General features: G+C 33.7%; 1 protein-coding gene across 7 annotated transcripts in view; it reads right to left on the bottom strand.

Moving 5' to 3' along the window:
• The window catches only part of LOC128865096 (uncharacterized), a 102,664-nt gene that overhangs the window by 36,664 nt on the left and 39,424 nt on the right, over positions 1-26,576 (bottom strand). For 6 of the 7 annotated variants that reach the window (XM_054105060.1, XM_054105058.1, XM_054105061.1 and 3 more), the window contains 2 exons: positions 4,127-4,612; positions 3,861-3,922 (listed from right to left, as the gene is read on the bottom strand). In XM_054105060.1, the coding sequence (XP_053961035.1) occupies positions 3,861-3,922; positions 4,127-4,146 (82 nt within the window). In that variant the 5' untranslated portion in view covers positions 4,147-4,612. Of the gene's footprint in view, positions 1-3,860; positions 3,923-4,126; positions 4,613-4,806; positions 4,963-26,576 lie in introns of those variants that run through there. The other variant, XM_054105062.1, reaches the window with a different exon arrangement.

Raw genomic sequence — 26,576 nt, 5'->3', positions numbered from 1 at the left:
AGGCAAATTAATCCAAGTTTCGAAATTTGATTGGCTTTTAATTTTATTACTTATTAGTTTTATCATTTTTTAAATTTATTAAATATTTTTTAATTTTATTATAATATTTTTTATAAAGGTTCTTTAATAATTATTCTATTAATCCAAGTTTCGAACTTTTATTGTCGTTTAATTTTATTGCTTTTAAATTCTATTGTATTATTTTTTGAACTCTTTATTTTTTAATTTTACTATTTTACACTATTTTACTATTTTTTAATTTCAGTTTTTTTTATAAAGATTCTATAACAAAGGCCACATTAATCCAAGTTTTCAACTTTGTATAAGACTTAAAAAAATTCGACAAATTTCTACAAAATTTCAAATTTTTTAATCTTATTATTTTTTAAATGAATTTATTTTAAATAAATATTTTTTAACCTTTTTAGGTTAAGTTTTTAACCTTTTAATCTTATTTTTTAATTTTATTTTAAAATTTTTAATTTTATTATTTTTTTTAATTTTTAACTTTATGATTTTAGATTTATTTTTATAATTTTATATTTATTTTTATAGTTTTATAATTTCTTAATATTATTATAGTTGGTTGGTTGGTTGGTTTAAGGGTGACCCCTCATCGGAGTGCCACATAGACCGCAAGTTGGGTCCGTGGTGTTGCCCTAGAGCTCATTATGTTATATGATTTGCCCACCTAACCGAGATTTTGGTCAAAGATGTTAATTCGTTTCGAGAATTTGATGAGAGACTCGATTTTCAGGTTCGAGAGTCCTGAAAGATTGTCAATTGTTGGAGAGCCAAGAAGAGCGAGTCGACTTCTGGCTAGACCGGGACAACTGCACAGCAAATGTCTGCTCGATACTTCCTCATCTTCGTCCTCGCAGTATCTGCACAGGTCGTTTTGAGGAACCCCGAGCCGACGTGCGTGAGTGCCCAAAAGGCAGTGGCCGGTGATAAGAGATATTATATGCCTTAGTTCGTGTTTCGAAAGACTTATAAGGGTTTTTGTCTGTTTCAGATTGTAGGATGGCCAGATTTGTCTGGTCGTAACGCAAATAGTTTCCACTCGCCACCTCCGATCAGCAATGCTGTGAAATTCTCGAAATTATTATAGTTTAATTTTAGTATTTTTTAAAATTATTATCTTATTTTTATAATTTAAATCTTTTTTCAATTGTATAGTTTTTTAATTTTATTATTTTTTAAATAAATTTATTTAAAAATAATAGTACTCTTTTAACCTTTTTATAATTTTTCTAATTTAATTATTTTTTAATTTTATTATTTTTTAAATTTATTATTTTTTAAAATTTTTAAGTTTATTAATTTAGATTTATTTTTAAATATTTTTTTTTTAATTTTATAATTTCTTAATTTTATATAATTTTATTTTATTATTTTTTAATTTTATTATTTTATATTAATTTTTATAATTTTAATTTCTTTTTTTTTCAATTTTGTAATTTCTTAATGTTATTATTTATTAATTTTATTATTATATTTTATGTTTGTTTTCATATTTAAAATTTTTTTTTAAATTTTATGATTTCTTAATACTATTATTTAAAAAAAAAAATGTATTAACCTTTTTATTTTTTTAATTTAAATTGTTTTTTTTTTTTTAATTTTATTATATATTAATTTCATTACCTTTGAAATAAATTTATTTTAAATATTTTATATTTATATTTACAATAATATTATTTTTTTTTTTAATTTTATAATTTCTTTATTTTATTATATTTTAATTTTATTCTTCTATATTTTTTTTATAATTTTAATTTTTTGTTTTCAATTTTATAATTTTATAATTTCGCAATTTTATTATTTTTAATTTAATTATTTTGTATGAGACTTATAAAAATTCGACAAATTTCCATCAAAATTGCAAACTTTTTAATCAGAAACAAATTTGAAATTTTTTAACATATAGCCCCTTAAATTTTAATACCATAAAGTATGTTTGAGGTGACTCAAATTTCTCGATGATAATTTTTTCTCCTTACGGTGCTACGCAGTTTCTACAATACCAAAAATGTCTTGATGCTTTCGTTATATGGAGAAAAATGCAATGCCGGGAAACATCAGCGCGAATTTTAAGCCATTTAAAACTGGCACTTTATTATACCAGAATTAAATGGACTATAAGACTACACACCCTAAAATTGTATAAATGCATTATTTTCTGGGTAGATGGCTGTAGTGATCGATATCTCGTCAAGTATCGAACAAACAATTTAAAGTTTCTGCTCGCTGTCAAGGTGACATTTCACACTAACAACTTCTTTTGTTCCATTCAGTTTTGAGTTACAATGGAAGTCAACAAAGAGAAATTTCCTTACATTTTACAGTTGTTCTTTGATAAAGGCGAAAATGCAATCCAGGCCATGCAAGCGGAAATTGTGAATGGTGTTTATGGTACGGATACTGTCACACATTTCGTCGATTCCGTTAAGGCATTTTTGATGTTAAAGATAAGTAATATTTGAGATAAAATCACAGAAATAATCGCAGTTTGCCGGCGTGTTAGTAATCAGTAGCTAAAGATCGACCATAAATCAGTTTTTAACCATTTGCACAAATTATTTTACGCAAAAATAAAGGAATTCTTTTCCCCAGTTAAGGGGTTTTGAATAAAATGTGTGACATTTTAATGAACATTTAAAAAATTTGCACAAAGTTTGAAACTTGGATGTATGTGGTTTTTGTCGTAGAATGAAATATAATTTCTTAAAAACAAAATTCAAATTAATTTAAAAAAATATATAGCCAAAATTTTTCAATCTGCCACTCACTTTATTTTCAGATTTCAATGAATCCAACTAAAAACCAATTTTCACATTCTTTAAATTGGATTCATAATTTTGCACAAGTCCGAAATTGTTGCGAGAATTTTTCGTTTCTTGGTAATAGTCCTAAACGCTCTTCACTGTTTTTTTTCTCTTATGGATAACATTTTCCTTTAGCACTCATTTGTTTATTCTATTGGTACTCCATCAACATACCGAATACGCTCCGGGCATCGCAACAGGTACTTTTATCTTCATTTTGCGAGTACTACAAATGAAATTTGTTTTTGTTATAACAAGATAAAATATTCCCCATGCTTTCTTAGGAAACGCTGGTGAATGAAGTCGGGCCATTTCGGTCACGTAGGTAGACCCGATTGTCGTGGGGGAAAAATGCTCAATCTACTAACCTCCACCCCTCAAATGACCCCTCCGATTACAATAATTAACGAACTCAGCGGTTTTGTTGTTGCTGCTATAGCAATCACAGCTCGTGTATTGTGAGGAGAACATTCCTTTTTGAAATATACTCGTAAAAGGAACTATGAAAAAACGTTATGGCACTGAAATCACTTTGTATTTTAGACAATCTTGACGCACTTTCATCTTCTACTGATCTCCTTAAATTTTTGTTATTTTAATGAATTTTTATTATTTTATATTTTTTGTTATTTTATTGAATTCTCATATTTTTATAAATTATATTATTAAATTATTGTTAGCGCGGTTTCACTATATGTCGCTATTAGCACACTTTAATTGCTCAAACACTAATGCGTCAGATATTACTTCCCTACAGCATTTTGTCACTTCCAATGTAAATACTTTCTTGCATTAATCGCAATTTCTATAATTTCCACATTTATTTACCTATGTTAATACCTCCAATATGTCATCAACCAACAGCGGCTGCCAGTCAGTCTGATTACGGATTTCGTAATGACTTGTCGCAAGAAGGGGAATAAATGTTGAGTATAATCGCTTTTTGAATTAAAACCTTTGGTATCTTTAAGGTATTTCTTAATTACAATTGCTTATCTGTTGTTATTGTTTTCTTTTTTTTTAGCAACTCACCTATTGACTCATCGTAGCAGAATCTCTCCTCAAAGCAGTTCCACTTGAAGTCCTCCCAGCAACTGTATGTTTGTAGGTATGAAATTGTTATTGTTGTGTTTTTTTTTTTTTTGTGCAAAAAGAAATTCATATTTATAGAAATAAAAAATTATATATGGTTGGTTAGTGTCACGCAAGCGTGAAAATTGGAAGAAAGCGTATAAAAAGGTATCAGCTTGAACGCCAGGTCAGTTGTTTGCTATGTACCTGTATGTATGAGTACTCACCTCTGACAGCAGCGACACATTTTACTATTGCAATGCTCTACGCACCGTCGATTGAAACTTGCGGCGTTCGGTTACTCTTGCTCGCTTGCGTATTGTGGAGTGCTAGTGAGCACGCACCGGCGGTTGGAGGGATGCGTTGTTGTTGTTGTTACTTGCTATTGTTGATGCGTCCGCTATCACTGATGTTACTATTATTACTGGCGGTTATTGTTCGTTGTTCGCGGTTCGTGACGCGCTGCTGGTAGGTTGGTCACAGCTACCACCGTTGTTTTCGTCGTCGTCGTCGGCGTCGTCGTCGTTGTGTACACCAAATTATTGGTCGATGCTTTGCGTCGCACGCGTATTACGTATAGTCGCGTAAGTTACCGCACCACTCTTTTCGGTGGTGTGCCAAGTCTTATTATCAGCTTCTACGCAACCAAAAAGTGCGCGCAGCTTTGTACAACAAAACTCAGTTGCACGTTTTGTTCGTGGAATGCTCAACAACTGCAAACAAAACGAAACACGAATAGAGAATATTACATTCTGCTGTGTCGGCAGCCGCTGTTAACATTCCTCGCGCACATACACAACACAAAAAACACACATGCATACACTCTAATAGAGGTACTATACGTCATTCGGCCGCCTTTGCCGCACTAAATACTAGTTTTGTTGCTGCTGCCCCTATTGCTGCCCACCTGAGTTTAGTGTTGTTTCAATAGCCGCCGCTAAACAAATCTCATTCATGGGATTAATTTAATTAGCCGATGACTGTCAGCTATCATCTCGTCGCTTGCCACTCGCCGTCCGTGTAATTCATTCACTTACACTCTGTCTGCTCGGATTGCTCGTACTGCCTTTCGTTCGTGTGTACGCACCCATTTAGTATAGCCAGTGCTATGCATGCGCTCATGCTGCGTACCAAGTTGCTCCACCGGCTCTCCCCAATTCTCGCGAATTTGCTTTGCTGCCGGTGATAGAGCGCATGTCGTAGCGCACCGGTTCAGCGCGCAAGCAACGTTCTTTCACTTTCTGTTACGCACCAGCTTTTATTTGCTTCGTTTTTGCAGTTGCATTTCTCTGATAAGCAACACTGCATTTTATGATTTTTTAAATCCATATTTACATTGTTAATGCTTATGAGGGTTTTGTTTTCATGCCGCCTCATACCATTTCGCTGTCTCGCTTTAATTAACTTTTTTGTAAGTAAAGTCATTCTCCGATCAATTCAACTCTATTTACTTTGCACTTCAATTTGCTCCCGATAAAGTGGCGTAAGAATGTATTTGTGTAAATAAAGCGTCAGAATGTCTGCGAGAGCAAAAAGAGCAGAAAAGCTAACACGCAATTCAAAGTACGAGCGGGCGCACAGTGGAGCGATTTGTGGAAATTTTCGTCGCGCTAGAGCGCTTAAGTATTTGAAAAGACTTTTTCAAATCCTTTGCAAATCTTTCGACCATTTCTATGGGAAAATATTCTTCGTTTTTTAAATTTTGTATAATTTTGGTGGAGATAGGTCATTTTACATATTAACCATTCACATTAATACGTCCAATGCTGCACTCACTAAACCCAGGAAGCAAAAGAAAAAATTGCAAATTGCTTGAAAACTCTTTACTTCCTTAAACAAATTACTTTGGTTTATGTAAATTTAACAAAGGGTCGTTAAAATATTGTCTCATAAAATTTGGTCCACTTATTGCCTTAAATATAAATAGGTCAACATATTTTCTTTACGATAATTTTGCAGCTGAACTATATTTCTGAGATATAAAGAATTAGATAGCATTTGAAAGATATTTTAATGGAGAAGGGAAAACAATTAATTAATTGAGCTAAAGAACAGGATAGAATGGAGGCAAAGATAGAGATAGAGAAGAGGACGTTTCCACGACAGTCGGTTCTACGTTACCGAAACGACCCGGATTTATATCCGGCCAAGGACTGTCACTCCAGCAGCATTCCCCGTATGTAAGTATGGAGAATGTTTATGTTGCTACAACAACAACAACATAGGGAAGGGGATCAATATAAAAAAAAGAGGCAAAGACTAACACAAACCTGGTTAAATTTCAATCAAGAATAAGAACAACAGTTATATTAAGACGAAAAATTCTACAAATGGTTGATAGATAAGTTTGATCATATGGCGGTGACTTAATTCGATTTGCTGTGTATTTGACAGAGTCAGCGATTGAGCCAACGTATTTTTAGAGTTTTATTAGGTGCGCAACAAAGATCTCGCTGTTTTTTTTTATGAAAATACAACTTTATTCTGAAAAAATGGTTACAAGTGAACCATTGAAAATATTGCCCATCGCTGGCTACTACTTTTCCCCATCTTTCTGGTAGATCTCGTGTACCGTCGCGGTAAAACTGTTCTATCCACGGATCAAGCCATTTTTTGATGTCTTCATATGAATGGAACTGCTGGTCAGCTAGACCATGTGCCATCGATCGGAACAGGTGATAATCGGACGGCGCAATATCTAGAGAACATGGCGGGTGAGGTAGGATTTCCCATTTCCGTGTTTCCAGGTAGGTTTTAACGAGTTTGGCAACGCGAGGCCGAGCGTTGTCATGCTGTAGAATCACTTTTTCATGCCTCTCCGCGTATTGCGTCCGCTTTTCGCGCAGTGATCGGCTCAATCACATCATTGGAAGTCGATACCGATCCCCAGTAATTGGTTTTAACAGTTCATAATAAATAACACCTACTTGGCCCCACCAAATACATAGCATAACCTTCGCAGCGTGAATATTCGGGCGAGGCGACGACGTAGAAGCATGACCGGGCAGTCCTCATGACTTTCGTTTTTTTGGATTGCTGTAATGAATCCATTTTTCATATCAGCCGTCACGATGCGATGAAGAAACCCCTTCCTTTTTTGCCGCTGGAGCAGTTGTTAACAGGCGAAAAAACGACGTTCAACATCCCTTGGTTTTAACTCATAAAGAACCCAAGTCCCCTGTTTCGGAAGCAAACTCTTCTTGCGTTTGACACGGATCCTCATTAAGCAATGCCTCCAATTCAGCGTCTTCGAAAATGTTTGGCCTTCTTTCACACGGACAGTCGTCAACAATAAAATCACCGTCTTTGAAGCGACGGAACCAATCTCGGCACATTGTTTTACTTAAAGCAGCATCTGCATAAACTTTTTGTAGCTGACGATGCACTTCAGCCGCCGTTTTTTCTTCGATTGAAAGAGGAAATTCAACACTTCCCGCAAATGACTATTATACGGCACAAAATCAGACAATTTCACAAAACCAAAAGTATATGACACAAAAACAAGATCACTAATGTGTCGAAGCAGTTTGTTTACCATATGTCTAAGCTTTGTTTATGACGTTTAGGTTATGTTAGAATCGACTAGCACACTCTGCTGGCGGCATCTATTGACAAACAGCGGGAACTTAGTTGCGCACCTAATACTTGAATTTTTGTTTGTTTTTCCTTCTCTTCACTTTTGGATTAACTACCCTGTTTGCCTTGACCTAACCCAACTTTTTAATTTTGCTTACAGAAGCTCGCTATTTCGACACCTCCCACAAGTGCTCTGTCATATCTCAAATAAAATTACGTCATGGGAAAATTACGCTCAGAATTCCACTTGAATTTACGTAACCTTACATTGAATCATTCGTAAGTATTACATACATACATACGGTATATAGATGTATATACAACAGTACATCTAATGTAATTTTTAAGTTTTCTAAAAAAAAAAACAGTAGCGTCGTTTTAGATTGTAAGGGCATTTCAAGTTATATGATTGGCTGAATACCGAGTACGATTTTGACGTACTCTATCAGAGAAAATGCAGCTCCGGATGTAAAAACGTCTGGGTTCCAATCCCTAAATAAATCTTATAATTCATACACCTGTTTTGGTATGATTTCTTTTCCAAAAACTTCATTTAAAATAGTTTTTTTTATTCTATACAAATAGTAGGAGATCAAAAGAAAGTATTAGATATTTTTTGATTTACGCAAGAATGTGAGTGAGTCACGAAATTTATTGTAATCAGAATATAATGAAACCGAAGAGGCAAAATAGTCCAGCAACCGAGACTCCAAAATATATTTTATAAATTAATTTATAAAATACAAATTTAACAATAATATATTAATATTAGTATTCAAACTGAAATAACAGCACTTCACAGAATGCATCAAATAACTTCAGAAGTTGGTCCAATAAGCTTCAGAACTAACATAAATTTCCAATATCTAACTGGCGGCCGTCTCTGGGTTCAATGCCAACTGTAACTTGGTACATTCGTTTTTCTAACAGTGGTAGCCACTTGGCAGGGATTGGCATATCTTCGACTGTATTTCTACCACTAAGAACATTCTAATTTGAATGTCACTCTACCTACATAATTTTTGACTTTACTTGAGATATTCCCAGGAACGCACTGAGTGAAAGCAAAGTAAAACAATCTTGAGCCTATTTGTGACGTGTGTCTTGATGTTGTATGACAAATAGAGAGAGCTACAATTTCAAGCCGACTCCGAACGGCAGACTATTTTTTTTTTTATGAGAAGCTTTTTCTTGAGTAATTAGTTATTTAATAAAGTAAATTTTTAGATAAGAAAAGATTACAATTCATTTAAAATACAAAATTACGGATCAAGAAAACTTGTCTTAAGCTGAGTCTTTCAGAGAGACACAAATCGAAAATTAACAAAATAAAATCTATCAAATAATAGTTACTAATTTTTGGCATAAGTCATTCAATCAATGATGCCAGACTTTAAGAGACAAGTAATATATTAAAATTGAATATTTCAACAAAACTTATTTCCATTTTACGATTAAAAAGAGTGGTCTCAGATGAAAACTGATTATGAAAAAAGTTAAACTATTTTTACAAAAGCTATATTGCTATACAGAATGGACCAGTGCTTCACCAGTATTTTTTTTTTTTTATTTCTTTAGTGCACCTCAAGCAATGTCGTATAAAGGAATGCCGGCTATAGCCATCGTCATCATTATATGCTGCTCAGGAGTTTACTGGAATGCCCAGTTAAATTGAAAAACAAAAAACTGAACAATTCCTATGAGGCAACTCACCTCCATCCGAGCCAAGACATGTGTATGTATGTATATCTGAGCCATGATCTAACACAATACTATGTCCAAAACGTAAATAGAATCGTATATCGAATTTGTATCTTATTGCAGTAATGATTTTACATCTGACAGCTGGCATAGTATTCGCTATTCGTATTGCCTCGTTACGTTGTAACAAAGCGGCTTTGATTCTTTATGTAATGAAGGAAGACACTTTAACCGTTCATTTAAAAGCATAAAACAATTATCAAAATTGAGGTATGACACATTCATCTAAAATAAGTATATCTTATTTGCTCAGAACTTCAGATATTAAGGGGACAGATACCTGTAAAATTTCGAAAAAAAAATTTTTTTTTATAAAATTTTAATATAATCCTTTAAATTTAAGTATTTTTTATATTATAGATCCGTTAACCCCGACGACTATAGTCTTTGCGTTCGAGCGCTAGGAGAGGTATAGTTACGTTGTATTAAATTTTTAGACGCGTTTTTCTCAAAACTATATTTTTCGAATTGTCGTACACGATAACTCGAAAAGTTATTGACCGATCTCCCTGAAATTTTGCACACATATTCTTTATGATATTACTCTCTATGTGAATTTAAAGTTTTCGAAGCAAAAATAGTAGGAAATTCGCCCTGAAATGCAGTTTTTTAAGCATTTTATTCCTCGAATATTTTTTTTCATTTATTGTAAATTCATATGGAAATTATGACATTAATAAATAAAAAAAAATGTTTGCTTTTTGTATTCAGGTCACTGACGGCTATGTTACAATGGCCGCCAGTTGAGAAGCCTCGCTGCGACTTTCCTGGAAGAATTGAGTGTACATCCGCCATTTTAAATGATTAAAATAAAAAAAAAATGTATATTATTTTAATGTATTGTATAAATAAACTGTATGCCAATTTTGAAAAAAATATATAGACTTCTTCATTTTAAATGATTTTAATGAAAATCAGCGAAAATATGGCCGGTTACAGGTATTATCCCCTTAAATGAAGTAATTTTTCACAGTCATATTCTTGCAGAACCGAAACAACCGTTGCAGAAATTCGTTTTTAATTTTATTTCATTCACATACACAAATGTATTATATATACATTTGCGTACAAATGCCCACTGTAAAATGGCCTGATAAGTGAATGTGAGCGGGAGCGCACATATTCTTTTGTATCTACTAACACATGCACACATACATTTGCATGCGGATGTGCGATTAAACTCTCTCCCGATAAAAGAGAGCTTGCGTCGCGATGAGCCGCATGAAAGTGCAGCGGTTGGCAAGCAAACTTGCAAATGATTAACAGGTAAATAACTGACTGCTGGTAAAATAGTTGTAAATTGATGTATATTTTTCGGCGCAAGCAAATGAACGATCAGGTTCATATCAGAAAATTAGTTGAACGAACAATTTAAATAATTCTAACTGGCCCAAAATTGCTCGTTAAACTGGTGAATTCAATTTGCAATAAATCTTTGATTTCCTAATCGTTTTTTCGTTTTGTTTTGAAATTCAAATCAGTGTTTTTATTGCCAAACACGCGTGTGACCTCGGCATCATATTCACAAAAACCAGTTTGAGCGCGAATTCACAAAATATACAATAATTTATATTATAATTATCTAATATATAAAACAGAGATAATCGAAATTTTGGCAGTTAAGTAAAATACCAAAAACAAAAACGCAAGCGAGGCAAATTAATTGGCGTTTTTGTCTTACAAACAAAAAACAAAAACTGATCAAGTTTAATGTGATATATTGGCATAGAAATCACAAAAAAAATTAAATAAATCACGCGTTGGCTTCAAAAGTAGCGCACATCAAGTTAAAGGGTGCGGCAATAAAAACATAAAATGAGAGTCCCATTTACGGGTTGCAAATTTGGAAGATAACAAAAATTGGAGTGAAAGCTCACGAAAGAACGGGTTAAATTTTGTATATTATACAATGGCGTGTAAAAGAATTTCAGAATTTACAACTTTTTGATAATTGGTATGCGAAATACATATGTATGTACATTAGGGTGCATCACTCGCCACAAAAAATTAGTCCTCTTTTTCCATAGGAATTATAATATTTATTAAATTCTAAGACTTCCACCAAAGCGTTTTAGAAAAATATTAAGATTTATGTGAGCTGGACCGATTTGAAAATACCGACAAAGAGCGAGTTTTTTATAAATACATTTATTTTTTAATTTTTTTCCAAAAGATCAACCCAGATGAAGGAAGCACTTAAGCGTAAAAGGTCAGTATAAAAATGTTTAAACATTTTGTTAATGGAATCAAAAAAGTGATATTTGTTGTGAATGAGTTCATTTTTCACGAAATAAGAAAGGTGAAAAAATCCTTTGAAAAATAATTTAGAAGTTTTAAACCGCTTGGCTGAGTTAGTCAAGTTTTCCTTAAGCCTTTCTTTCAATAAAATAGCACCAAAAATACCATTGTTTTGCTTCGGTTAATAAAAAAATTATTTAAAAATTCCATTATTTTGCTTCTGTTGATAAAAAAAAAATGTATTTAATTAAAAATTTGTATTCGAACAATTTAAGCTTAAGCTTTGTTATTATCTAAGCTTAATTATTGGAAAAACATTTTTAAAAATTAATTTTACTAATTGAAATTAAATTTTTGTACATATTTTCCATACCTCCAGCTCAAGTAAATCTTAATATTTTTTCCAAATTTATTTCATTTATAAATAAAACTTGTTTTTCAAGAAAATTTTGCGAAAAAATTATTTTTTCGAAGCAAAAATAGTAGGAAAATTCGCTCCAAAATAATTTTTTTTTTTAAGGATTGTATTCCGTTAATTTTTTTCCATTTTTCTTATATAGAAATTATGACATTAATAAACAAAAAAATTTTTGCGTTTTTGTATTCAGGTCACTGACGCCAATGCTACAATGCCCGCTGATTGAGAAGCCCCGCTGCGACCTTCCTGGAAGAATTGAGTGTACATCCGCCATTTTCAATGATTAAAATAAAAAAAAATGTATATTAATTTAATGTATGAATAATATATTAATAAAATATTAAAAATAAAATTTTAAAAATAATTTTGAAAAAAATATATTGGCTTCTTGATTTTAAATATTTTTTATGAAAATCGGCCGTTTACAGGTATCTGTCCCCTTAAGCGTAAAAAGTCTGTATAAAAATTAAGAAAAAAAAACTGTTTTACGCGAAGTGGTTAATTTTCTAAGAAATTAGTGAGAAATACCTTTTGAATGATACTTTAAAAGTCTAAATTGGTCGAGATTTGGCTGAGTTATTTACGTTTTCGTTAAACTTAACTGCCAAAAAATATCAAAAATTATCACCGAAAATCCGATTATTTTGCTCCTGTTGATAAAAAATTTATTAAATTAAAAATTTGTATGCAGACAATTTAAGCTTAAAAATTTTTAATAACTAAGGTTTTTTGAAGTGAAACTTCTTAGGCATCGATGAACGAGCGAAAATGGAGAGTAAAATTTCAAGGCCATGCAACGTTTTGGGCATTTTCGTTCCGCGAGAGAGAAACAAGATATAACGTAGAGGAAAAGGAGAGAGAGAGCTATACCATATATATGTCTTAGATACACTCTAGGCTATTTTTCGTGAGTTTTTCCTTGTGGTTGCTAATTTAAAGTGAGAAATAACACTGCCTACTTTTTGGCGCAAACTTGTAGGAAATATATTTTTGGTGCCTACTTCTTGGCGTTATATTTCCTAGGTGCCTACTGTTTGGGGCGTTTTTTGGTCCCAATTTTATTGGGGTTTTTTTTGGCGTTAGTTTTTTTGGTGCCTACTTTTTGGCGCTTATTTCAGTTTCCTGGCTAGTGCTTGTGCGTACTATAAAGTGCTAACCATTCCGGCGTCGGATTTATTGGTATTGCCTTGCGGTAATTTGTGCCGTTGCTGCGATTCTGGAATCTCTGCGTTTGTGCGGATGATAAACGCTTGGAATAGTACGCGTTGTTGCCGGCGTTTCTTATAAGTTTTGTCTATTTGTATTCTCTGCAAATATTGTGAATTTATTTAGATATATATTTTCTCTCTCTCTCTCTCTCTCATTCTCTCTCGGGTCTCTCCCTCTCTAAATTAATTAATTTTATTATTAAAATTTAATTTTTCAAGTAAATCTGAATACAGATTTTTCCTAAATATTTTGGCGGAAATCTTAAAATATAAATTTTTTTGTAATTCCGTTGCAAAAAATCGAAATATCTTATAAGTGACGCACCCTAATGTACAGAAATAGTTATGTTTATGTCTAAATATTTCCTAAGCCACATAAATCTGTATGCGTGTATGAATAATTATATGCCATTTTTTTAAAGAGGCAATTGGAACAGCACAAAAGTCGGTTAAATTCAGTACGCAAAAATTGGAAATTTTGTTTTTTTTTCTCTTTAATCTTCATAACCCAACGTGTCACGGCTAAGCTCTAAAACAGAGTTTGCATATAAAAATTATTGTATGGTGAATTAAGGTGAGATCAGACATCCCAATTAAGGTGCTTTTCTACTCACTTTATTGATTAAAATTTTTTACTTTCCCATATAACAACTGGAACGTAGTTTAATGAATTTATTTCCGTGAAAATAGCGATTTCAGAAAGTTACCCTGCAAGTTAGTCACCTCAGCTACTTTCTGAAACTCTTTAAGGCTGAAACTCTTAAACTCTGTCTTAGGCTATGAGCGCAGTCCACCTACCTTACGAGTATAACGGAAATTTTCAAAACAGCAAAAAATTCGATATTTCAGTAAAAGGCGAAGAAAGATGCCGCCTAATTTCAAGTTTCTGTTTCTTCGTGAGGCCAAGGTTTTTTGAGATAGCACACGATAAGATAGATAGAGCTCATATTCTGCGCCTGTTTGGTCGCCTGGAACAAGTGACAGGCAATGGATAAGGCTCCAGACTTACCAAAACACTGGTATTTGGACAGCGACGGATTGCCTCCTAATGTCCGCTCTTCAACACCTTCACAATGATGCACAGATGCTCCCATTAAAGGAGCATAATAAACTACTTAGCAAAGAGTTTCTGCTTGAGCCAGAGCCGCCTCCCAGGCACGTCAGAAGACACCTCCTCAATTACGCCGACGGGATCCAGGACAAAACGAACAGACATCTACTGAACCAGACAGTGTTTAGACAGACAATAAACGACATTCATCGGAAGACCATCACCACCTTCTTAAGCTCCCGACCACCGAATGCCGTAATCGGAGTCCAACCACAGCCTATAGCAGATGAAGAGCTCCAGCTTCCCCGTGGGACCCGCGTAACACCGGCACAATTACGTTCGGGATCTTGTAGCAGGTTAAACTCCTACTTATCCAGAATTGACCCCGACATACTAAACATATGTCTGGCATGTGAAGGCACCCCGAACGACACTAACCACCTTTTCACATGCCCCTGTAAACCCACTCATCTGACACCCCTCCCCCCTGGGCCCAACCTGTCGAAACAGCATGTTTCCTCGGTCTATCTTTAGATGAGTTAGATGAAGATGACCGGTGATATACACTACACTGACAGGGCTTGTATTGCTGCTAACACAACAACAACAATAGAAGTCCTTGAGCTTTTCAAGAAAGATATTGTGCAGTTTTCCCTTAAAAGCGGAAAAGGGGACACCGATGTCCGAAATGAGAACAACTGAAAACGGAGAAATGTTTCTTGCATGTTCGTGACGTTTGATCTCCTCCTTACAGGAGTTGACCCGAAGAGAACTGCAACATGGCGACGACCGGCCCTTGCTCATTGCTTGATTATCGCAAAAAATATTTATGTCTCCCTCCCAACAGCGATCTCTAAGTATTTTGCATGCCTGCAAGATCGCGAAGACCTCTGCTTGAAAAACACTACCAGTTTAGAGAAAACCTCCACTTTAACTCCAGACTCCGTGCAGATTCTTCTCTCCTTCGTATCCAGTCTGCTTGGAAATATAGCCCTAGCACAACCCCCAAAACCCAGTTTTCGGATGACGAGATTTGTACGAAGTACAGGGAAGGAAGGAGGAGTCTGCCTCAAAATACTGCTATGTCCTACAGGAGATTGCTTCCAGATCTCTAAGCAGCAATAGTTTAAACTTGAAGATCAACGGGAAGTAAGTGCAGAATGACGTTTAGGGCGCCAGTGGTCCCTGTTATACACTCTGCACTCCCTCTACTTTAGTGATGTTATAGCCCTTCCTAAGAGCTACACACCAAACTGAGTAACGATATGTCAAAATTGGCAGAACCTCTAAGTTGACCATCCAGAGCGCGACACGTGGCTTGAGACCCCATTTATAATTATTTGACTAATATATTACTTCATTAAAAAACTGTATTTGAAAGGTTTATACCTTTAATTACAATTATAATTACAATAATATAAAATAAATAAATAAAAAATTTCAGTTTGTGCGAAAACTCCTAAATCTTAACTTGACTACCAACTAGTAAATGTACTGCAAATTGATGCTCGTTAAAAACACCTGACATTGTAACAATCAACAAAAAAAAAAGCAAACAAATATTTAAGCACATGGTAACTCTATTCTACCTCTTTTTATCAGAAACCTATAAGCCTACAACAAATCTATAAAAACAGCTCACCCCAATAAGTACTTAAATTCGCCGCCTCTGTTATACTCGTAGCATGCAGTTTTTGAATGCGTGTTTGTACTTTTAAGTTTGCGCATACTTACATACATAGATACGTACTTGTTTGTAATGTGATTACAAAAATATACAAAATCACTGCCAAGTAGCATTCAGACTTTTAACCGGGCAATTTCATTTCGGCTGTCATGCAATAATTGTAGCGATTGTGTTAAAATGTAGTTATACAAATAAACACGCTCACATATTAATATGTACATACATATGTACATAAACAATTGTACCTGTAGCTTGTTTGCAGCAAAAACATCATATCTCAGAAAAAAATAATTAACAATTATCAGAAAGCAAACCTGCTGTAAAGCTGTCAACTACTGCTAAATGCTGTCTTTTGAATGTAAATGTAAACTTTCCCCAGGAGGAGAGTAGAGAGTTGAAGAGATAGATATGTATGTATGTGTATTTAGTGTGAAATATAGAATGACCGAACATAACATTTGAAGCCGAGCCAAACTTCGGTAAATAGAGTTTGGCCGAGATCGCACTAACAACAGTTAAAAACAAAAACACTGTATATTCTTTAATAAGACAAAACGGCAGTGCATTACATTAAATCACATTTATTTCACAGAAAATTAAAAAAAAAAAACAAAATAGAAAAAAAATCAAAATAGAAAAAAAAAACAAAAACAATTACAAAAAAATTAACAAAAGAAATATTAAGTATATTTTGATTAATTTGGAAAAGCTTCACATGCAATATTTTCATACATACTTATACATACATACATATATGTATACTATAAAATTATCCAACAAAAATGTTTTTTTTGGAGATTACCTGTAAGTAATTAACTACGCTGTGGGACGCTGAATCATAATTGTTCATCCGTAAAAAATCACTTCAGAGTTTTGACCAAATTTACCTCAAAAGGGAGAAATAGCAATATACAGGTGTGCGAAACTAAGCGAAGTTGTTATTATTTATCTATTGTATATTCAGGCTTCCACGAACACTATTTGAAGTTTTAACTACCATACCGGCAACATTTCGTTCGGACATGTAACTCTACAGTTTTATGTTAACGTTCGCTCATTATTGCATTAAGCGGTTTAACAGCACTTGGGAGAACGAATTTAAATTTCATATGAAGGGCAACTATGCAAAATAATAGTTCGAATTATGAAAAATAGAAAAAGTTCTATTTTTTTTGTAAAAATATTATTTTTATTGTTATTGTGTTACTTTTATTAACACTATTTAAAGTAGATATTAGCCACCATGGCTGATTCATTCCATTGGATCTCACTGCATGTAAATCTACAGCTTTATGTTAACCCTCGCTGTTAAATGCATAGGGCGCTTTAACAGCAGTTACGAAAACAAGTTTCAACTAAATACAAACAACTAAGCAGAGATTAGTTTTGATTAATTTAGATCAATTATGAAAAATAGAAAAATTTGTATTTTTTGGCGAAAGTCTTCTATAAACTGTGTTATTTTTACTAACACCATTTGAGGTATTCCTTCATTGTGAGCCGAGCATAGCCGGCCAAGCATTGTGTGAGTTTCTTTTCACTTCTGCCACCCTGTAGTTATATACGCGGTTGCAAATGACTAGGTAAAATATAAATGTACAAAAACTATAAATATTTTTTGCTAATTAAATATTTAAATTTTTATTGCATTTTAAATGTGCTTATTGACATTTTTCCAATAGGCTTGAAAGTGGTCGACTTTCAACGAGCCACATAAATAATTTAGAAAGTATAATATATCTGTAAATCTACTTATAGAACTGGATTTCTGAGTTAAGTTATGGGAAAGCATACGACAGCGCTTCACATTGCATTTCAATCAACATCATTCAATTATTTTTAATTGGAATATCGAATGAGTCTTTCCAATCCCGTATGATTATTAGGTTAGGCAATAATGATGATTGTCATGAATATTCACACGATCGACACGCCGCCGAGCCGGTAGCGATGCCAATTCGCGAGTTGGACAACAATCGACATTACAGGGCGGATGAGCAACGCACTTACACACATACATACGTATATGGATATGTACGCACTTGCATACGTGCTAAATCACGCGAGTACTGAAAATGTAGAGACATGAGTAGCCTGCAGGGAAAATATGAATGAGTGAAATAAGTTTTTGGTTTAAAACGTTTTCGCCAATTGCGAGCCATCTCCCAACGAATGTCGAATGAATAGCGAAATCGGTCTTGAAGGGGTGAAATATTACTCGTAAAGCCAAAAAATAAATACCGAGAGCCCGCCTCCTCGGATATTGAGAACGTGGTCGATGGGCGTCTAAGGCTTTTGGCGCAGTGAATTGTCGATCTGAGTAGGGAAGATTATGCACCCGGCGGCAGAAAGCGCGCGCACGCTTTATGGTTATCAATTTTAGAATTTTTTAAATTTAATTTTAACTTACAAATTAATTAATTAACAAATATAGTTAATTTTTAACGAAGGCCATTTGAATGGAAGTTACAAACTTTGTACGAAATTCAGCAATATTCATTAATTTTTTATCAAATTTCCTATTTTTTAATCATTCGAAAATCTTTATGATTATAAATTTCGACATTTAATTTTTATTTAATTTTATATAATTTTCAATAAAAATATAGTTAATTTTTTTAACAAAAGCCATTTCAAACAAGATTACAGATTTTGTACGAAGTTCAGCAATATTCATTAAATTTTCATCACATTTCCTAACTTTTTAATCAAAATCTTCGAAAATCCTCTGGGTATTAAATTTTGACATTTAGTTTTTTAAAATTAATTTTTGTTAATTTTCAATTTTTTGACAAAAACCGTTTAACTGGAATTCAGGAAATTCACTTTTAATCAAAACTTCCAACTTTTTAATCAAAATCTTTTAAAAATTTTTATGGTTATAAATTTTGGCATTTTTCAACTTTAACTTTAACTAATTTAAAAAAAAAACTATAACAAAAGCCATCTGAATAAAGGTTACAAACTTTGCACAAAATTCAGTAAAATTCATTAAATTTGCATTAAAATTACAGATTTTTAATCCAAATATTCAAAATTCTTCTTCTTCTGATTATAAATTTTGACATATAATAATATATTTCGAATTTAATTTAAACAAATTTTCAAATAAAATATAGCTCATTTTATAACAAAAGTCATTCGAATCAAGGTTACGGACTTTGTACAAAATTCAGCACAATTTATTAAAATTCATTAAATTTTTACCAATATTTATTTTATTTATTTAATTTAATCAGAATCTCCGAAAAACTGCTGCGTATGCAGTTTTAAGCCAATTCAATTTTACGGCATCGAAATGAAGGTTTAAAGTGCCTCAAAATTCGCATTGATTTTTGTTGATTTTTTGTTTACGATGTTGAAAATTTTTGTATGGAAGAAAATACTTTCCCAACTTTTTGGGTGTTTGGCCGATCTCCTCCTCCTATTTGTGCATCTTGATGTTTTTCTACAAATGCAGAGACCTACAGTTTCAAGCCGACTCCGAACGGCAGATATTTTTTTATGAGGAGCTTGTTCATGGCAGAAATACTCTCGGAGGTTTGTCATTGTCTGCCGAGGGGCGACCGCTACTAGAAAGAACTTTTTCTTTATTTTAGTGTTTCACCGAGATTTGAACCTACGTTCTCTCTGAATCCCAGATGGTAGTCACGCAGTAACCCATTCGGCTACGGCAGCCGCCATATATTTGTAAATATTAAATTTCAGTCAAATCTATGGCTTCAAATCCAGCTTCGTTTGAGACATTGTAAGCCAACTTTATCTAAGAGCGGATGACCGAATTACGGCGCAGTTGCGGCCAACAGCCAACATTTGAATGAGCTTATCTTTAAGGGGGAGCCTGCTTTAGAGGCTTCAAAAAATCGATTTTTTCGTGGATTTTTTTGGGAAGGAAAGAAATATTCGATTGAAACGAAACTTTCAGGTTTTATTGTTATATATTTCAACAGTCTTCTCAAATTTTTTCATTAAAATATATGTCAAATTTTGCCTGGTACAAGCATTTTGCCGAGGCGCCTCAAGTGTGCATGTGTCGTGCGGCGGGAAAGATGCAGGTCGCAATTTTCATCTCAAACCAAAAACCCAAAAAATTTTTTATTTTAGTATATAATAGTATAGCTTCTAGTTAAACCAAGAAAATTAAACAAAAAGTGAGAAATTCAACAAATTTTCGCTAATAAAAACAAATTCATTTTTTTGGAAAAACAAATTCACTTTGGATTGTTTAAAAAGTGGGTTAATCATAACTTTCTTAAGGTTTTTTAGGTTCAACTAGAAGAGAATTTAATTTCGGATACAATCAATGTTATCTCGTTTCGATAGGACGTTTAACTTTTTCCCTATCTTTACCGCTAATTAGAAAAAAATCGTAAAAATGAAAAACCGAGAAATTACGCGTCAAAGTTTTTGTATATAAAAAATCCGCTCGTATACCTGCTCGACGCTTGGTCACAATTTCTTCTGTAACTGCGAAAATATTTTGAATTTGCTTCTGAAATTTTGAGGACACATTCTTGGATAGTTTGGGAAGATATTTATGCAAAAAAAAAATCGATTTTTTAAGCCACTAAAGCAGGCTCCCCCTTTAAAAAATAAATTTCATGAATGGTTCTACACAAAAACAAGAAAGATTGTCCAATCAATTTCAATTTTCGTTGTTTTATTTCTATTTAAAATCCGATACCTCTAAATTGATCACCCTTTAAAATCTATGGTTTCACGTGTATGTGCAATTTTCGCGGAATAACAAAAAAAACTTGATTTTTTTCGCAGGGTGTAACCTCTCTAAATTTTCTTCTAAAGCAAAATTTCTCTACATTTTTTGTAATTTCATTAACAAAACTAAACAAATTAGGAATCAAAGTCGATAACTCAATTTACTCTCCGTAGGACACCTTTTTTGAAACCTTCGGTTATGCACCCAAGTCTGGCCTTTTTTCATCCTGTTCGAGGATCTTTTTTAAACGGTTATATGCATAAATCGATAGAAAATTGAATTTTAGGAAGCTACTTGGAAGCTCAAGTCGTTAGCTATAATAAAAAAGGAATTAAATTCACGTCCAAAGTCGAAAAAGCCTGGCCAGAGCCGTCTGCCCAACTTAATTGCCGCAATTGCCGCATGTCTCCGACTTACGTTGAATTTCACACCAAATTCAAATTGTTTAAAATAGCTTGCAGAGAAGAATAATTCACACCTTATACGGAAATGAGAAGCAACGCAAACTAGCAATAGCGCTAAATTCACTAAAAGCGCGCCGGTACGTTTCTAGTGGATTTTCCTACAGGGTACACATTAGAAAACTACATTCCTTATTTAGAATCTCTCATCTTTTATTCAACACAATTGGCCCCTACGTTTTGTTATTGGTGTTTTTTTATGTTTTATATTACAGATTCGCTTAGAACTCATACGAGCGCTGAAAGATCTATTGATAATAAATTGCATAAATTAATTGATTTTATAGATATTGTAAAAACATTACAGATTCCACAATTAGCAGCGCTATACACATACATATACATGTGTATGTATGTATGGCTGTGCAATTATATCCATGTGAGTACTTATAGTTTACCATAAAGCTTATAAACAAACAACATTCGATTGCCGCTGGCTATGATTTGGTGAATACAGATGCGAATATGAAAACTAAAATCTAATGATGGAAAAAATAAGGAATTTAAATGCAAAATATAATTTCGTATGCGTATAGAAAAACATAAATACAATAATCTGTTGTTCTTGGTAATGAACTTGAAATAATAATCAAATTTTGTTGTAAAATAATTATCTAACTATCAAAATGAATAGATGTTTGTTTAACGTTAATTGAATTCGCATTAATTTACGAGGATTGCGATGGCAATTAGCATTTAATTTCATTGATGTTAACTACAATGTTGTCTGGGTAGAAGCGCAAGTTTCCGGTCTGATCACCCACACTAGTAGAGAGCACGTGGTATGCTCACCTAAGGCACCTCTGAACTACGAGCTTGGAGTTATTATGGGCAGAAAGCTGGCGGAGGGCTTGTAGGTAGCCCGTCCAAAAGCACTCAACATTCCTTTCAACAGGAAAAGAGTTTTACCATGCAGGGATTCGCTATTGGTTTGGTCACCAAAGTTAAGTATCTTGGCCTTGCCCTGGATGCCAAGCTTAGCTGGAAGAGGCATGCTGACGCAAACTTGTCCAAAAAAACAAAGGCTCTCTAATGATCTGCAAACGTCTAGCAGGAAAATCTTGGACCTGTAGCCGAAAAATTCTGAGATGGATGTGCATCATGTTAATAAGACCAATGGTGACATATGGAGCGGTCGCTTGGGCGTTGAGAATCACTCTCTTAACAGTGCGGATAGCGCTAAATTAGGTTCATCGCTTAACATACGTGTGCATCACGGAGGCGATGGGACTTGCCTTACAGCTGCGATGGGGGTGGTGCTTGAGCGGGCACCGCTTCATATAGTTATTCAGCAATCAACCAAGCGTATTGAATATTACCAGGGAAGGCTTCGGGAGAGAAAAAGTGATGTCATCTAAAAACATAGAACTGCTAAGGCTGTTGATCCGACTTACCCAACTACCCAGAGATGCTATCACTAATCATCAAATTCGAAAATAGTTCAGAATTGAGCTGGACCACAAGTTAAACTACAGTAGACCTGCATTTGAAAGGAAGCCCCAGGAGTGTACCCTACACTGTTACACCGATGGCTCGAAGACCACAAAAGGTATAGGCGCTAGAATATGGCTATAATGGCTCCAAAACCAAGTATTCTGTACCGATGGGTAGTTTTTCAAGCTCACAGGTCACTGAAGACTGCGTAGTCATCTATCTGCACATGGTCGGGATATGGACCACTGATTCTTGTTGTTTCTGCGACCAATCTCAGGAGACTCCAATGTACCTTCTCCTGGTTGAGACATCTCGACCAATTGCAGCCAAAAGAAAGGCACACACTCTCAATCCAACCCCGCTCTATCCTAGAGGAGGTACTGTGATGAGTAGAGGGCACAATAGACCATGAGGTCGAAGTGCAAACCTCGCAGAAAATCAATCTATCTATGTAGAAAACAGTGTTACAAAGATAACATCCACGGAAAACCCTCAATAAGAAAAATCCTATGGCCATCCATTGAAGGATGTTCAGGATGCTCTCAAATATCGTTCATGCATTAAGCCACTCTGAATATTCCGTTTCAAATGTGTATGTACGTATATAATTGGCGCATACACCCTTTGTGGATGTTTGATCGAGCTCCTCCTCCTATTTGTGGTGTGCGTCATGATGTTGTTCCACAAATGGAGGGTCCTATAGTTTCAATCCGATTCCGAACGGCAAATATTTTTTATGAGGACCCTTTTCATGGCAGAAATACACTCGGAGGTTTGCCATTGCCTGCCGAGGGGCGATCGCTACTAGAAAGAACTTTTTCTTCAGTTTGGTATCCCTGAATTCCGAATGGTAGTTACGCACCAACCCATTCGGCTACGGCGGCCTTGCAACTAATCTTATGCCATTTTAAACTAATATTTTTGCTACAATTTCGCGCCTTTTCCTTTAAGTAAGTTAAATATTACCCCGAAGCATTGTTGGCTTCCAAACTTTTAAAAAAAAGTTATACACATAATTTCCTTCATCCTCTTCTTTATGCCCTTGATTCCCATATTTCAATTAAGTGAGAATTTCTCACAGAAAAGTTGGCCACAAAAAATACCTTTTCTCAAAAATCGCGAAAAATCGCAACCAAACATTTTGTAGGTTTGTATCAAGCCGATTCCGAACAGCAGAGTTTGTGAGTTTATATCTCAAAATTTTATACTTTTATTCTTCACTAACTATTTTTTAGCCAAACCCACCAAAAATTGTCTGCCTTGTGTAAATTTAAAATCTACGGAAGAGCTAAAAATTCAGTAGGTACCAAAGCAATGTATGTACACTTTACCAACAAAACAAAATCACTATTTTTTGTTATCGTAACTCTTTAACATCTACTCACTCGTAGCTTTAGTATCCGTGCTCACTTAATAATGAGTTCTAATACTTTAATAACGGCAATTAAAATTCACACTTCATGTCTCTCGCACAATCGAATTTTCTAATATACACAAATAAGCAGGCTTTGACGGCTGATTACGTCTACATAACGAAATTTTATAAAAACAAAGTTACCTCTCCTATGTCTTACAGTATTTACTAAAATATAACAATAAAACCAAGATGATTTTAATATATGTACATATGTAAAAATTAGTTTTGGCCAGAGAAACAGACAGCATAAAGCTGTGTGGTGTAAATCTCGTGACCAAACACACACCGCTTAGGTGAGCATCCGTTATTGAAGTAAATATTCCAAGTGTATTAGTGCGGTTACCGACGAATGCAATCGCTGCCCGTAGCCGAAGGCCGCAAAAACACAAATGTGACCACGCTGCTCTCTCTCGCTTGTTGTTCTTTTTGAATTTTTTTTTTATACCTATTTGTTTACTTGACTATAGTCTGGCCATTGATCAGTTTGCTTACACACCTTTGCGCAAATGTGGTTCATCACTTGCCATTTTAGATGCTACAAATGAACAAAATTCAAATAAACCAAATATGAAATGTTTACTTTTCTAAAAATAAAAGAATTCTATATTATAATTACACTGTACGACAAAATTAAAGTTTTTCAAAAATTGCAAGGTTCCAGCAATGGATTCGGGTGGAGAGGAAACAAAAATACATATACATACGTGAATCAGCGATTTGAATGAATTGTATATGAAAATGGGAACTATGTTATTTTTACATTACAGATATATGTATGATATAAGCTGTGTTTCAAGAGTAAATAAGAGGGAGCAAATTTTATAAGCAAATGCAACAGCAAAGTAGTTCACATTTTCCTTGTTATTTTTTATTTTTTTGTTAGGTTGTATAGTGTTATTTTCAATTATAAATTTATTGCGAAAAATTTGTTAATTATCTCAATTTATTTTATATTTTTTCGATAAGTGTAAACTGGTAACCTCGTCTAGAAGGGAGCAAGGAGCTGAAACAGTTGTGCGGGAAAAATCAAAATTTCGTTTATTGCTGTATTTATGGGCAGCGATTACGCGGTCTTCTTTGATGAGTTTTTATTTACATGGCACTCTTATAAAATTTGTAGATCGTATCAGCTGGCAAGTACTAAGGGCTTATTGTTGAGACTTATTGAAAAGTTTTTCTTTCTGATTTGATTTAAATAATTTTTTTTAATGCAAATATAGTTCATAAAAAAACCAAATAAATCAAAATTTCAAACTTTTTGCAAATTAAAAAAAATTAAGAAAAAAAAATTAACCAAAATTTTAAGCTTTCCATCAGATATTTATTTGAAGAAAATGTACATCTGTACAGTAGGTTCTGTTTTTATGCGGCTTTTTTTTATGCGGTTTTGAAATAGTGCGGTTTTTTTTTTAAATTACAAAATGCATGTCGACCTATCGGGAATTGTATATTACATATAAACAAGATTCTAAACCAGCTAAGCAAAAACTCATCACAGATTCATGCGGTCTATGGAACGTATCTATAGTTATAATATGGGACTAGTCCCCTTTTTTATGCGATTTTATTACATGATTTCAGATTTATGCGGTTTTAGCATTTGAAACGTATCTATAGTTTTACTATAGAACTAGTAGCTTTTTTTATGCTGTTTTTTTTTTATGCTGTTTCTTGCGGAACGTATCTACCGCATAAAAACAGAAAGAATTGTGAAAAATCAACGCAACTTTCGAGCCACTTCGTATTTGCACTTTAATGGGAAAGCAGAATTAAATGGGCTATAAAATTATATACTCGAAATTAGTCAAAAAGTTTTGATTAAAAATTTGAAATTTTGATGATTTTTTTTTTTTTTTATTGACATGGTTTTGGAGAAAACAATTAAATTAAATTTTGCATATTTAAACAGGTTAAAGCTTCTGCAATTTTGTGTCGAAATTTCAAGCAAACCGGAGGAAATTTGGAGAGATAGCCAGGGCAATTCCTTGGTACTAGTGAGGCTTCAGGCGCATTTGAGATATTTTTTCTTACCGATTTCTGTGTTTTTTGCATATTTAAAAACCTCAATGCTTCCGTAATTTTGTGTCAAAATTTCAAGCAAATCAGAGGAAAACTGAGGGAGTTTAGCCAGGGCAACTTGGAACCAGTGAGACGTTAGGCTCATTTGACCTATTTTTTACCGATTTTTGTGTTTTTTGCATACTATAGTTAAGCTTAAGGCTCATTCGGCTTACTTTAGTTAGGCTTTAGGTTCATTTGACCGTTGTTTTTTTGTAATTAAATCAAAACTAAATAAATTGTCAAAATTTTCGAGTTATTCAACAATAACCAAAGGGCGCTCGGTCGCTCGCTCCGCAGCGTTCGAAAACAAGTAGCTGGATGCTGCACGCATGAAAGGGGCAGATAAGCGCACTAACGATAAGACTCGAGAAGGTAGAATTTTACGTAGGCAAAAGCAAATCGATGTTTTGGAAGCTGCTATGACGGCTGAAGAACTATTATATAGCCCACAAATCGATGCAAAACATTAAAAGCGTTTTTCTCAAAACTATGTTTTTTGAACTGGTGATCACTGTAACTTAAAAACCGTTTGGTAGAGTTCAATAAAATTGATACTGCTTTTGAAAAACATAAAAAACTCGTGCTTCATCGAGGGATTTTTTTTTTTTAATTTAGATTTTTTTAAACTATTAATTGTTGGTTTTTTCT

Source organism: Anastrepha ludens, chromosome 5 (genome assembly GCF_028408465.1).
Source record: "Anastrepha ludens isolate Willacy chromosome 5, idAnaLude1.1, whole genome shotgun sequence".
Classification (NCBI taxonomy): domain Eukaryota; kingdom Metazoa; phylum Arthropoda; class Insecta; order Diptera; family Tephritidae; genus Anastrepha; species Anastrepha ludens.
The sequence above is the reverse complement of the archived record's forward strand: the minus strand, read 5'-3'. Positions and strand labels throughout refer to the sequence as shown.